The following is a 13,473-nucleotide window of genomic DNA, read 5'->3' on the forward strand; positions in this document are numbered from 1 at the left end:
TGAGAGATATCAGGGGAAAGTGGACTTTTTCTCTTAGTTTGGCCCACTTTGGCCGAGCAAGAGTCTTAGCATACAGATAACGTACTCTCTGTATTATCAAACATCCAAGCCTGAAATGTGGTCGATATTTCTTCTATGATATCTCACTCAAGGATTTGTTTTCTCTTCCTCAACCCTCACATTTGTGTATCCTGTCTGTCCTTCTCTCTCTCTCTCGTTCGCTCACACAAACACACACATTGCACATCACACAGTGACGCGTTCACACATCACCACTCCAGCCTGCAGGCCTGAAGTCAGAGCGTGGCAGCCAGCTGTCAGTGCACTGGATTTGAATCCGCTAATGGAGCGACGAGTGCCGCCTGACGTCCACGAGTGCTCCACTGCCTCACTCCCCCACACACACACACACACACACACACACACACACACACACACACACACACACACACACACACACGTAAACACACCGACACATCACCTCCAGCCTCGGAGGCAGCCATTTTATCCAAACATCCATATGCATCACTTGTTATCACTCTGTGTCTGTTAGCTCTGTTGCTCTCTCTCTCTCTCTCTCTTGGAGTTTGGCTGTTGATTCTTCTTTTTTTCTCAACCTCCATTTTTTTCTTTCACTTCATATTTCTGATCTGACTCTGTTTTTTAAGACGCAGTCTGTTTTTTTGGGGGGGGGGGGGGGGTTCCCAGAGACTCTCTACCTGTGTGACCATTTGAGTTGTGTTCAGCGAGGTCTACAACGTGCAGTTTCTGTGCAGCTGTGTCGCTCTTTTGCGCTCCTAGTAGCTACATTACGGTAGTTGAGCTCTCAGCCTACGGTGAAAGTTGTGAAGTACTGACAGCTAGGTACGCTGCCCGACTCCACTGGTCGCTCTTTAACTTTAATATAGAAGTCTTTCAATCAAAAACCGTTTGCTTTACATGCAGCCAGCCAGGTCTGTGTCGCTATATATCCCAGTGCAGCATACAATCAGCTTGCAATACACAATGGATGAGGATGAATTTTCAATCATGCCATCTCGAGGGCAGTTTGTGATGGTGGCGGCTGCACGGGAGATATGTGTGTAAAACGCAGCCCACTTTTTTAGATGAAAAAAAAGGTATTCAAAGTGTGTCTTACACACCAGATTTTCCTGTAATTGAAATGTTGAATGGCTTGTATCAGTGAGTTTTTGTGCTCATGTCTTTGGACCTAGTTAGAAGATTTTCTTTACAGCTTAGTGTCTCAATATTTCTCGCTGTGTCCTTCCGCATCTTTCTTTTCAGTCCGTCCCATTCTTCTTCCACACGTATGAGTTTTCCCTCTCAGTCTCTGCAGCGTAACTCCTTTCATTTATTCTGTATTTAATCAATTAAAAAAATGAGTAATTCATCAATAGATATTCTGGTGTCGCTGACATAGGGTGATGGTGAATGAGATTTCAATGCAAAAAACCTCCAAGGCTGAATCCAAGCTGAGTTAACGGTTATTTGGCACCTGCTCATTAGGACATATGTTTCTAATGTCAATGTCCTCCCTCACTCTCACGTCCTTCATGTCCATCTTTGCCTTCTTTTCTCATTCATACTTAATGATTAAACTGTGCATGTGTGTTCGAGTGCCTTGAGATTGATACTCTTCTCTGAGAGGAAAGTTCAATGTTACATTTAACATTGAACATCATACATACAAGCACCCACCAAGCACCAAGCTTGAATACGGCTATTTAATTTCTCCGCTATATTGACCTAAGGGCCTTATTTCTAAAGGGATTCAATAATTCAGATGTGGAACTCTGCACATTGTTTCAGGTCTAGGGAGCAAGCTGAGGGGGAAAGTTCGGTGCAAACCAACAGAAACCTGAAGAGAAGACGTAAAAGTCTAAGATGCACATTTTATCATGTTAACATGTAAGACTTATTTCTAGAATAAAAATTGAAGTGTGTGGCTTCGGTTAAATAATCCTTGGTTTAAGATACTTCAAATGAGTTTGAGTGTGTCTTTGAAAGAGACCATGCAACAAACCACATCCCTAAAATCGTCTATCCTGACACTTGTCGTGTAGAGATGTCTGTTATCTTTATGAGCCCTAAAAAGTCATACATTTGGTTTTCTACTCATTGAGGGTTAACTCAAAGCCTTCTTGTGACTCTTGAAACAGTTTCAAACAAATCTGTATTTTACCAATAGCCTGGGTGCAGGAATGGGCATCTAATGTAAGTCACAGTGTCGTCTGCATAAAGGTTTTGTTTGTCCTTACTCAAGCGATATTTGGCTTTCGGAAAAATCGATCAAACCTTTGGAGAAGCACTTAGAAATATCATTTTTGGACTATTTTATAGCTGAGTCTAAATGTTGCTTTTTGCAGAGCACAATGACAATATCATTGAATACTCGTTTTCAACGACAATCTGCCCTGCCATAAAATCCTACTATATACCTGTTACAGTGTGATATTCTGCAAGACCTACTCTCAGTTGTCAGTTTACTTTATCTATCAGTTTAAGCATGATTTGAGATACTGGAGATTGACTGGTATGTTGAGGTTATTGAACAAGATTTGATGTAAAGGTCATTCCCATCTTTAGAACGTCTTGAATTTTAGATTTCTCCTGTTTTTGCAGGCTTTGCTGAAACCATCCTGTCGGTGGGAAAGTTTACCTCTGGGGATTCCTTGTTGGCAGTTAGCTAAACAGCTCTCCCCTTACATAATTCTCTATCGGGTCAAAGAATCAAACCCAGAAGACAAATGTCAGGAAACATGAAACTATCCAGGGGCTGTTAGGTCTGCTGGATGCAGGAAAAGTTCTGCGTTGGTGGAGGTTTCCGCTTCATTGGGTGCCTGCTGATTCATTCATGTTGTCTCTTTTTGTTTCCATCTCTACCTCTTTCTCGTTCTCTACACACACACACTTAAGATTTTTTCAGTCCTTTTTTCCTTCCCTTTGAGGCTGACAGACAGACTTAAATGCACTCAGAGACCCTGACACACATTCTTGATGAAGTGCAGAAATGTGTTTGGGGGTTGAATCGCTATTAGCGTGTTTTTTTCCCCATCAGTCAATACTCTTTTGTACTGACTGTCATTCACAATGACAGCTGTCCTCCCGTGTGTGTGGATGTGTGTGTGTGTGTGTGTGTTCATGTGGTCGCAGACATTGGCAGCAGCAGTGCAGTGTGGAAACTTGCCAGTAGCAACATTAGGACAGACATTGACAGTTCTCTTAACAGAAGAACTATTGAAGTGACTCGGCTAGTTTAGTGGCTACGGGTCAATTTGCTCAATTTGTCGAGCGGAGATCATGTTGAGAAAGCATAGACCTGAAGGAGAGAGCCAACATCGCTTCCACTGCAGCATTGATTTGTCTGAAGTTAAAAAGATCATTTAATATGAGTCGGTTTGTTTGTCAGAGCGGCTGTGGTGTGACAGTGGAGGCGAGGCGAGGCGGGGAGGGTCGCACTCTGAGGCTTGTTGTCTGTTTGAGAATGAAAAAAAAAAAGCATGAATTCATTCAAATGAGCTCAGACTTACTGAAATATTCCTCCATCTTCACACAGACCTCCTACAGAGAGCTGCTGGAGATCATTATTTGCATTAAAGTTTCTGAATTAATCTCAAAACTACAAAAGTCTTAATAAAGTTGCATAAATTTCAGCTAATAAATATATTATGTTCTTCTTCCAGATTACCTACAAGGCCCTGAGCTCGTTGGACCCCAGCGCTGACCTGACCACTCAGAGGGGACGGGTGTTCAAGCTGAGGAACGAGACTCTTCACCTGTTCGTGGGTCTCTACCCGGGGACCACCTACTTCTTCACCCTCAAAGCCTCCACCAACAAAGGCTTCGGCCCGCCCGTCACCACCCGCATCAGCACCAAGATAGCCGGTAAACATTCTCCATTTATCTGACATTCGGGGACGCTCATATCTATTAGCGCATTAGCATCGGTTAAATAAGGAGACGCTGACGCCGTGTTTGTTGGCTGAACGACGGGCTGACACTCCATGAGCTGTCTCTGTGAATGAGCCAGACTGTTTGCGTCTTTGTTTGTCTGTCTGGAGAACATTTCACCTCCATTTATAACCCTCTTGTTTATGTCACCTGCCTCTGTCTGCGGAGAATGTCAAAGGCACCACGGAAAAAGAAACGTTCCAGGCGAGAGGACTGTGGAATATCCTCAGATGTTAATGCGTCTGTTTTTATAGAACGAGAGAACGTCTCTGTGGGTTCTTATATTAGTTGTTTTTTGAATGGAGTTTTAATATCTCTGAATTCCCTTTTCTGCCTCTCTGCTTCGTCTCCATCACTTTGACATCTCTAATTTTAGCTCTCTTTTTCTCTAGAAATTATTTCCCAAATGGCATCCGATTGTCTTTCCTCACCGTGTTTTTTTTCCTTTCAAATTTTCTCCCACATTGAGGTAGTTTTCCGACCTTCAATTTGGCAGACAATCTCTGTAACTCTGATCTTTTTGTGTCTGTTTTATCACTGAGGGCAAAAAACAATTGTGGAAGAGTTGCTGAACTTGCAGTAGCAACATGTTCTCAGTTGCAACTTTTCCAATATGGCTGCTTGTTCAGACACACCACCATCTTGGAATCCATTTGCTGCCTTTGCATGTGCAGGGCTCCATGATTAAAGGATCTATTAAACTCACTTTCACTTTTCTCAGCCACTGTCTCTTTAAGACTCTTTAAGACTCCCACACTCCCCACATGCCCACTCTCCTCTGATTGGCCTGCTTTGTTTGCAGTCGCAGGGGAAATTTGAGTGAGCTTCCTGCTGGGCGTTTCCTTGAAAGAGCTGCCGGGGTGGGCGTGTCCAACAAGTTTGCTTCATGCTTTGCTCTGATTCGTCGGCAGAAGTCTTGCACGGTTCTTGTAACGTCTCGTTCAGAGCAGCAGGAAACCACGTCCAGGGATTATGCTAATTCATATTACATAAGCAATGATGACGAAAAACATTGCTTTGTTTGCAATATCCATCCATCCATCATCTGTTTTCTGCTGCTTGTCTGAGGTCAGGTCGCGTTGGTAGCAGGCGCAGTAAGTCAACCCAGACGTCCCTCTCCCCAGCAACGTTTTCCAACTCCTCCTCCTGGGGGTTTCCAAGGCGTTCCCAGGCTAGACGGGATATACAATCCCTCCAGCTAACTCTCTACCTCGGGGTCTCCTCCCAGTTGGGCGTGCCCGGAAAAAAACCTCTAAAGGGAGGCGACCAGGAGGATCCTAAACAGATGCACAAACCACCGCAGTTGGCCCATTTCCATGCGAAGGAATATCTGTTTGGAATGTCTTCTCGTGCATTAAAGACAAAATGTTTTACTCATCACATGTTTTTGCTGTTCGCTATATATGGGCAGCATCAGTTTCACCCACTGAGCTACACAGACTTATGCTCAGTCCTGTCATCGTGTCGATCGAGTGTAAACGGGTCATCAGCGTGTTATCAGCGTTGTTTCATCTGACAACACCTACATTGATTTAAGCACGACCTTTTCCTCCGTCATCCTTTAACTCTTAACAACATGTTGCTCAGAGAGACGCGGCACTTCAACACGTCACAGAGGCGTCTCATTCCAAATGTCACGCCAAGCCCATTATTCATTACCTCGTCCGGGGGGGCAGAGGAGAGAGAAAGTTCAAATGAAGCGGTGCAGACGGATGGAGATGCATGGACACATGGGGGGGGGGGCTGGATGTGTTTTAATGACCTGAATGCCAAACCAATCAGGAGGAAACGAGTTGATGTTTTACTCAGCCTGACGGTGAAACCGCTCCTCCGATACGACGGCCATGACAGGTGAAAAAATGGGATATGTGATTGTGATGCCTGTTGGAGTGAAGAGAACATTCATCTTTCTGTTGTTCTCACAGAAAAGATCACTGCTGTCAGATGAGAACATAATGGCAGACCAAAAGGACCAGAAGAGCAGCAGCAGATCTTTTTTTTTTTTTTTTAAATGCTCTTTGTCCTCAAATCCTTTAAATATATATTTATCTGCTTTTTACACAAATTAGGTGACTTCTTTCACTTTTAACGGGTCTAATATATTTTTTTAAACGTTCCCCCCTCAGCCCCCATGATGCCTGAGTACGAGTCTGAGGCTCCGCTGAACGAGACAGAGACCACCATCACCATCCTGCTGAAGCCCGCCCAGTCCCGCGGTGCACCGATCAGGTAATTTCAAACCACTTCAGTCCCTCATAACTTCGTCTCTCCTCTCCTCTTCCCCTCCCCCTTCATCTCCTCTTTCTTTCTTTTCCTTTTTTTTATTTCCTCCACTCTCCTCTCCCGTATTCCTCAAGGGTCTCTTTAAAAGCCATTAAAGTCACTCACACATATACGTCCAATTTGTATGCAAAGGAACCAAGAGGAATGGACTTCATTTTCTTTTAAATTGAGAAACAGTTTCACCATCAGTCACTGGAAGCTTTGTAGCCGCCGACTTATCGGAGCTCACAAAATAAAGAGACGACGAGGCTTCATGTCAAATCTCTTGACATGAGAAATCTGTAGAAACTTCTCTCTGACAGCTTGTTATCATTGAAGGGATTTTTTTCACATAATATACAGAATCATTCAATAATCATCACAGGGACACTTAAGTGTGTGTTAGTGCAGTGGTTAGCACTGTTGCCTCACAGTGAGGAGGTTCCTGGTTTGAATCCCCCGTCTACTCCGGCTTCCTCCCACAGTTCAAAACATCCCCGTTAGCCCAGTGAATTAATGGCGGCCAATCCAGGGTGTAACCCCGCCTCTCGCCCAATGACAGCTAGGATCGGCTCCACCCCCCAGCAACCTGGCGACAGCTGTCTTTGATTAAAAAAATCATCTTCCTCTCTCTCTTCAGGGATCCTCTCTGTGATGTTGACACTTAGAATATTAATCTGAGCCTTTCGGCGACCACAGTTGTTGGTGGATGACTTCGATCAGAAAGATTACGCTGCAGCCATCAGAGATTGCTCTGCAGCATCCGTCTCGAGCAATCTCCTGGAGCAATTCTCAAACTTTGAGTCCTTTAGACCCCGAATTATCAGTCATTATGGATCAGGTTATAGCATCCATTTTCTTACATTTGCTTATCGGAGGTCAGGTCGCGGTGGCAGCAGGTGAAGAAAGTCAACCCAGATGTCCCTCTTGTTTTCCTCCTGGGGGATTCCTTGACCAGATGTTACAGGATATCGAGCCCCTTAAGCGAACTCTACCCTGGAGTCCCAAACAAGTCCTCCCAGTTGGGGCGTGCCCGGAAAACCTCAAACTCATACATCAGGAGGCATCAGATTAGATGCTTCCCCCAAATGTCTAAGCTCCTCACCCTGTCTCTAAGGCTGAGCCCAGTCACCCTCATTTTGACTGCTTGCATCCACATTGTCATTCGGTCACTACCCAGAGCTCAGGACCACAGGTGAGGGTTAGGAATGAAGATTGACCGGTAAATTGAGAGCTTTACCTTCAGGCTCAGCTCACCACGACGATCCGGTACAAAAACAGTTAAATAGAAAAGGTGGAGAAAATCAAATAAACACCCAGTTTTCATTCTTTCAGTCCCCGGTCCAATGCCTCTATTTTAAAAGTGGACACAGCTAATTTATTCTTTCTCCCTTTCTCCCTTTTTTCAGCCGGCGTGTTTTTTAATTAAAAGTTGCCTTTGAACATGTGATCTCATCCATTTAATTGGTGTAGGGGAGAACATTACTCTGCGGTCGCCTTCAGGGAAATCCAGCCTGGACATGGGTGCGTGGAGAATATATATCACTTCAATTTGGACTCTGGGAAATGGATTTGTGGAACGTGAGCGTGGGTCAGTGCGTTAGTGTTAATTCCTGTAAATCCAACGTCGCCACATCGAAGCATTTATCACCAACATGAGGCAAATACATAAAATTTAGAATAAGACTGCACTCAAATCACTGAGTGTGTGTGTGTGTGTGTGTGTGTGTGTGTGTGTGTGTGTGTGTTTATCAGCCAAGATCAGCGCCCCGTGTGTTTGGTTAATGCGAGTGTTTTCTGAAAGTCTTACATGTTTAAAGTGGCGGCTGATGTACGAGGAGAAGCCGGAATATAAGAAGGCATCTGTTGGTTAACGTGCACGCTGATGTTTTCTCTGGACTGGAGCGGTTATGTTTTTTTTTTATTTACTCCAGAAGAGATCAGAGCGTCTCAAGTTCAGGAGCTTAGAGGAGGATGTTTACAGAAATGGCGGTGCTGAGAGGAGCAGCTGTTCAGACTGAGACACTCACACATTTACATACATGCATACACATGTTCATGAGGAAAAACAGAACGAGAGGGAGAGAGAGAGAGAGAGAGAGAGAGCGAGAGGCAGCTGTAAAGGCTAAAAGAAGATGTCAACATATTTACTCACATAAATAAAAATGAATGGAAATACAAAATGCTACACGTTCACTGCAGAGGAATTAAAAGCAGAATCTCGTTATTGCATAAACACAGATTTATAAGGAATACAAGCTGCTTCAATAGCTTTACAATATAAGAAGTAGATGAAAATGAAAATGTACACAATATAGAAGTAAAAACAGAAGCAGAGTGCCGTTATGATAGGACGGGAGGAAGAACCTGCTTGTTCAAAATGTCATAAACACTGAGAAGATAATGATACATAGACATTGACTTTTGTCACTGAAAACAAGTTTACAGCAAACGTCATGATCCAAAAATATGACAGCGAGTATAAATAATAAAAGAATGCATACATGTCGCAGTGGCCGTGGGTATGAATCCAGCCTTGGCGCTGTGCTGCATGTCGTCCCCCTCTCTCTTTCTCCTCCTAATATTTCCTGTCTCTCTTCTGCTGTCATCTCTAATAAAGGCAACAGGGCTGGAAAGATCCAGATCTTTATTTGTAAAATGGCAATTAAAGTTATCTCAAGCAGGTAAAAAAACAAACTCGAGGTTGTGCACATGAGCACTTAGCGACATTTAGCAAAGTTACAGCGGATAAATAAACTTCCTTTTAAGAGGCAAAAATCTTGAGGAAAATCAGACTCATGATGAACTGCGGCAGGCTTGAAAAATGGAAAAGAGGAAGATGGGATAAGAAGAAGGAAGGGGACAAACCGGGGGCGGGATAGGAGCTCAAGGAGCCAGTTTCCCGGCAAAATATCAAAGCTTGAAACATGCTCTTAAAGACACATGCACAAAAATTTGTTAAACAGATTTGTTCCCAACCTGGGGTCCCACCTAGGGAGAGGTGGACGAAGATCTATGTGGTTGCTCAGGCTCTTTCTGAGGTTGACTGAGGTCAGCTAAAATCATGATATCACATTGACGACCTGATCCACTTAGAATGGATTACGCCCTCTAATAGCAACATAAAATGTGCAGAAATAGTAACCACAATATTCCTCCGTTTTAGAACCCTATCTACAAAAGAGTTTGAACTAATCATAAGCGGGCGTGAACACACCCACATAGTTTTCCTGCTCCACACAGTTTGCTCTTGTTTTGCGTCAGAATATGGAGGACAGGCCGTCTTCACCTTTAGTCTGAGTGAGCTGAGCTCTCATGCTGTCGGAGCTGTTCTGTCATCGTTTTGCCATCTTTGTAAATTTTATTTTCCAAGATGACTTAAAATTTCCCAAACTAGAAGATCGTTCTCACAGAGAGCGTAGAACAGCAACACTCGAGGAGACACACAGGGGAGCACTCACAGGATCACCTGTCGATCCCAACATATCAGGAAAGACACAAACAAACTCAGGACTCCCCAGTGGGCGTCTTGAACCCGGCCTCGGCGTCCTCTCTTGTGCAGACTTAAGAGCTGTTATGGATATTTGAGGAGAAAGACGGCGAACAGCAAAAGAGACGACGAGAGAGAGAGAGAGAGAAAAGGCTCATCTTTGGTCAGCCGCAATTATCTTTTTATAAAAGCGGCCAAACTGGAGCGGGGATAATTGGCCGCGGCACCCTGCACAGAAACATACATTTCCCTAATTGCGTATAATTGTGAAGTGAGTTCTTGGCGTTGAGGACGGAGGTAATTGCGGCGGGCTGCTGTGTTTGTCCTGACCGCTAAAGGAGCCCTCAGCCATTCATGAAGCATCTCACACACACACACACACACACACACACACACACACACACACACACACACACACACACACATAAACACACCTGTTGGAACAAGTAGAAGCTGCAGCACATACAGGAACATGCTAACGTGCTAGCAGGAGCACACCCTCATCTATTTCTGCACACACACAGTCCTGGATACACACACACACACACACTTCACACTTTGCTCCTGAGTCAGCACACACACACACACACACACACACACACACACACACACACCCGATCTGCAGCTACTCTGTCAGAAAGTGAACTGAGATTTGCTTCCAAAGTAGATCCAGCCATTCGTATATATAAGGAAAGTGACCCTTGGAACCAATTCTACATGTTTCAAAGGTTGTTGACAATTTTCAGATAATTCTTTTAGCGCTCTTCTGCTAATGCTTTAATTGGCCAAATGGATATGGAGCACTCTGGAAATTAAAGCTTTTAATAGCAGGTGATCCGTAGAGATTGAATAATGGGGATGAGGATAATAGTGTGAAACAAAGTGCAGTTCTGGTTGTATGACGCAACGTATCATCCTCAGAAGTTTCTGTCCGTTGATGAAGTACATCTTCAAACTTTTTTTTTTTTTTTTAAACACCAGCTGGAGCATGAATTGGTTTGACAGCAGAGAGGGATGCTTTAGGGTTTTGTACATTGAGTTGCAAGTTTTGTTGACGACGTCACTGGTTGCACAATTTATCTTAGAAAATCTAAAGACAACGTTACAAAAAATAAAATAACCGTGAGGTTTTTACAGACTTCTAAGGAAACAATTCATTGGAAGATTTCCAATAAATGGCAACACGAAGAGCATAAGTATCAACATGGACATACCATAAACAGACTGTATAAAACATGGAAAAATTCTCAGTGACTTTGATTTCTGAAGCAAACTTTTGAGGCCAATCCATGTCGTTCGCCATATTGGAAATGCTGTTTATAGTAACAGACAAAGAGGTGGAGCAGAGGTGGGCCTTAAAGCCTAAATTCCACCAAATGTGTGTGCTTCCTCTGGCTCCGCTCTGTCAGTCCAGAGTCCTCTGAAGCAGATACACAAGGTTTCTATTTTTGCAGGATGTCGGAGCATCAATTTACCACAGAAAAGATAGAGCAGGACGGGAATTCCGACATCAAAACAACACAGACATAGAGTCAGAAATCAGGGAGAGAGAGGGTGGGGAATGACATGCGGGAAAGGAGCCACAGGATTCGAACCTGGGCCGTCTGACAAACAAACTGCTACAACGAGCCCTTTCTCGTTCAGTGTGTGTCGACCATGAAATGAGCTGTTCAGACCAAAGTTGAGTTTCGGAGCTGTTCAGACCAAAGTTGAGTTTTGATCCAGGCTGTAGACGTTTATATTCCTGCTTGGACGTTGGACATTTTTGAATCACTGTGTGTGTGGCTTCTGGGTTTGTTTCCAACAGCCTCAAGTGGACAGTAGAGGAACTGCAGGCCTCCCTTATATTACATTTTCTCTCTTGTGTGTTTGGTTATAAAGCTACAAAACCAGCCGGATCTTTGACAACCAAACCGAGCAGGTACTAATCTGACTGTATTTTGTGTTTCCAGCTCCTACCAGCTCGTCGTAAAGGAAGAGCGCAAGTCAAAGAGCCGCCGTGCTGCCTCCGAAGCTCCCGAGTGTTTCTCTGCCCCCGTCAGCTTCCGGAACGCCTCCATCCTGGACTCGTCTTACTACATCGCTGCTGAGCTGCCGCCGTCAAGTCTGACAGTCGTTCAGCCTTTCACGGTGGGAGACAACAAGAGCTACGGAGGCTTCTGGAATCCTCCGCTGTCTCCGGCTAAGAGCTACGTCATCTACTACCAGGCCATGAGCCGAGCCAACGGGGTGAGTGTCGAGACTCCAAGAGTACCTTTTAATACCTTAAATGTGCAGAATGAGACCGCTTTTGACTTTGGACCACCAGAATGGTCTTCATTTTCAAATAGTTGATCCCTGTAAAATTCTTAATTTAAAAGGTGCTTTAAAACTCTAAATCTTAGGCAGTTATGAAAAAAAAACAGGAAACAATCAAATGTGGCCTCAAGTAGTTAGACCTATCCACGATTAAGGATTTACATAGTCCCTCTTGATTTGTCAGATTACAAGACAAGGACAACAGATGGAAATTAGCTAGCTAGCTAGCTAAATCTGGTACAAAGCATTTCTTCTGTTCTGTTATGTGTTTTCTTGTACACTGTCCCCTCAAATAAACAAATAAACTAAACTAGAAGGCACACACACTGATGGCAAAAGTGTGTGTGGATTAAACCACCACAGCAGCCACAATCTACGCATCTGTCAGACCATCAACAATGAAAACCAACCATTTTTTACGTCTTTTAATCTACCATTTGAAGACTTACTGAATTCTCACAAAGACCAGTCCTCACGATGTAAACCCAAGACACAGTTTGAATCCAAACACATTAAATCCATGAAGATACACAGACTGGGGGCACTGGTGGCTCAGGGGTTAGTGCGTGCGCGCTCAATGTGTGGAAGCTGTGGTTTTCCAAGCAGGCGGCCCGGGTTCGAATCCGACCTGTGCCTTCTTTCCTGCATGTCATTCCTCAATCTCTCTCTCTCTCTCTCTGTGGGTGCCTCTCCCAGTTCTGCCGGCCAATCACACGCAATTGTGCCGATGACTGACACCGATGACTGACATTTCTCGTAGCCAATAAAAATTAAGACTGAAAGTGAGATGAACAGACTGAGAATTTGTTATTACTTGACAAAACAATTCTTGATTTAGTTAAATGTTGTGGACATAATATGGATAAAAAAGTGAAATTGCAATGTATTGAATCACAATTCTCTGCATATTGCGAAATGTTTAAAATTGCAATAATATCGTATCGTGGGGCGTCTGGTGATTCTTACCTCTGCATGCCATTACCCAGTTTATGTGAATGGTCACTGGATCTGAGTTTAAGAGAGTGTGTAAGCGGTTGAGGGTGAGGTTAAAGTTGTAGAGAGCGTCCTGCAGGAGCAGATTGAATAACGCTCCAAAGCTTCAGGTTGAGTGCATACACCGGGATGCTTTTTATTATCAGACAAGAAAAAAGTGAAAAGACAGAATCACCCAGAATCCATCTGTGTGAGGGCTTCCCCTTCTTGCCCCACCGTTATACCGTCTACAAATATACCAACACACACACACTCACACCTCCTCTCTTCTCATAGCTCATTCACAACTTGAACTTAGCTTTTGAATTTCCATAATACTCTGAACCCTGCAAGGGTTGTTTTAATTTTCCGCTGCTGTAACCACGGTAACTCCATTTTGGCGAGCGGGGCCCCGCCAAGCTGGCTGATGCCGTGATGTAACATCCTCCTCCAGAAGGCAGATTTCCCACAATGCACTCACACGGATAGAGACCTAGCGC

The 13,473-nt window shown here is 44.0% G+C and overlaps 1 protein-coding gene across 9 annotated transcripts in view; it reads left to right on the forward strand.

The window, feature by feature from the left end:
* Positions 1-13,473, forward strand: part of ptprt (protein tyrosine phosphatase receptor type T) — a 287,907-nt gene that overhangs the window by 144,667 nt on the left and 129,767 nt on the right. For all 9 annotated transcript variants that reach the window (XM_065955243.1, XM_065955240.1, XM_065955244.1 and 6 more), the window contains exons 12-14: positions 3,684-3,885; positions 6,078-6,180; positions 11,656-11,932. In XM_065955243.1, coding sequence (XP_065811315.1) covers positions 3,684-3,885; positions 6,078-6,180; positions 11,656-11,932 — 582 coding nt within the window. The remainder of the gene's footprint in view (positions 1-3,683; positions 3,886-6,077; positions 6,181-11,655; positions 11,933-13,473) is intronic.

This window comes from Labrus bergylta, chromosome 5 (assembly GCF_963930695.1).
Source record: "Labrus bergylta chromosome 5, fLabBer1.1, whole genome shotgun sequence".
NCBI classification, from domain to species: Eukaryota; Metazoa; Chordata; class Actinopteri; order Labriformes; family Labridae; genus Labrus; species Labrus bergylta.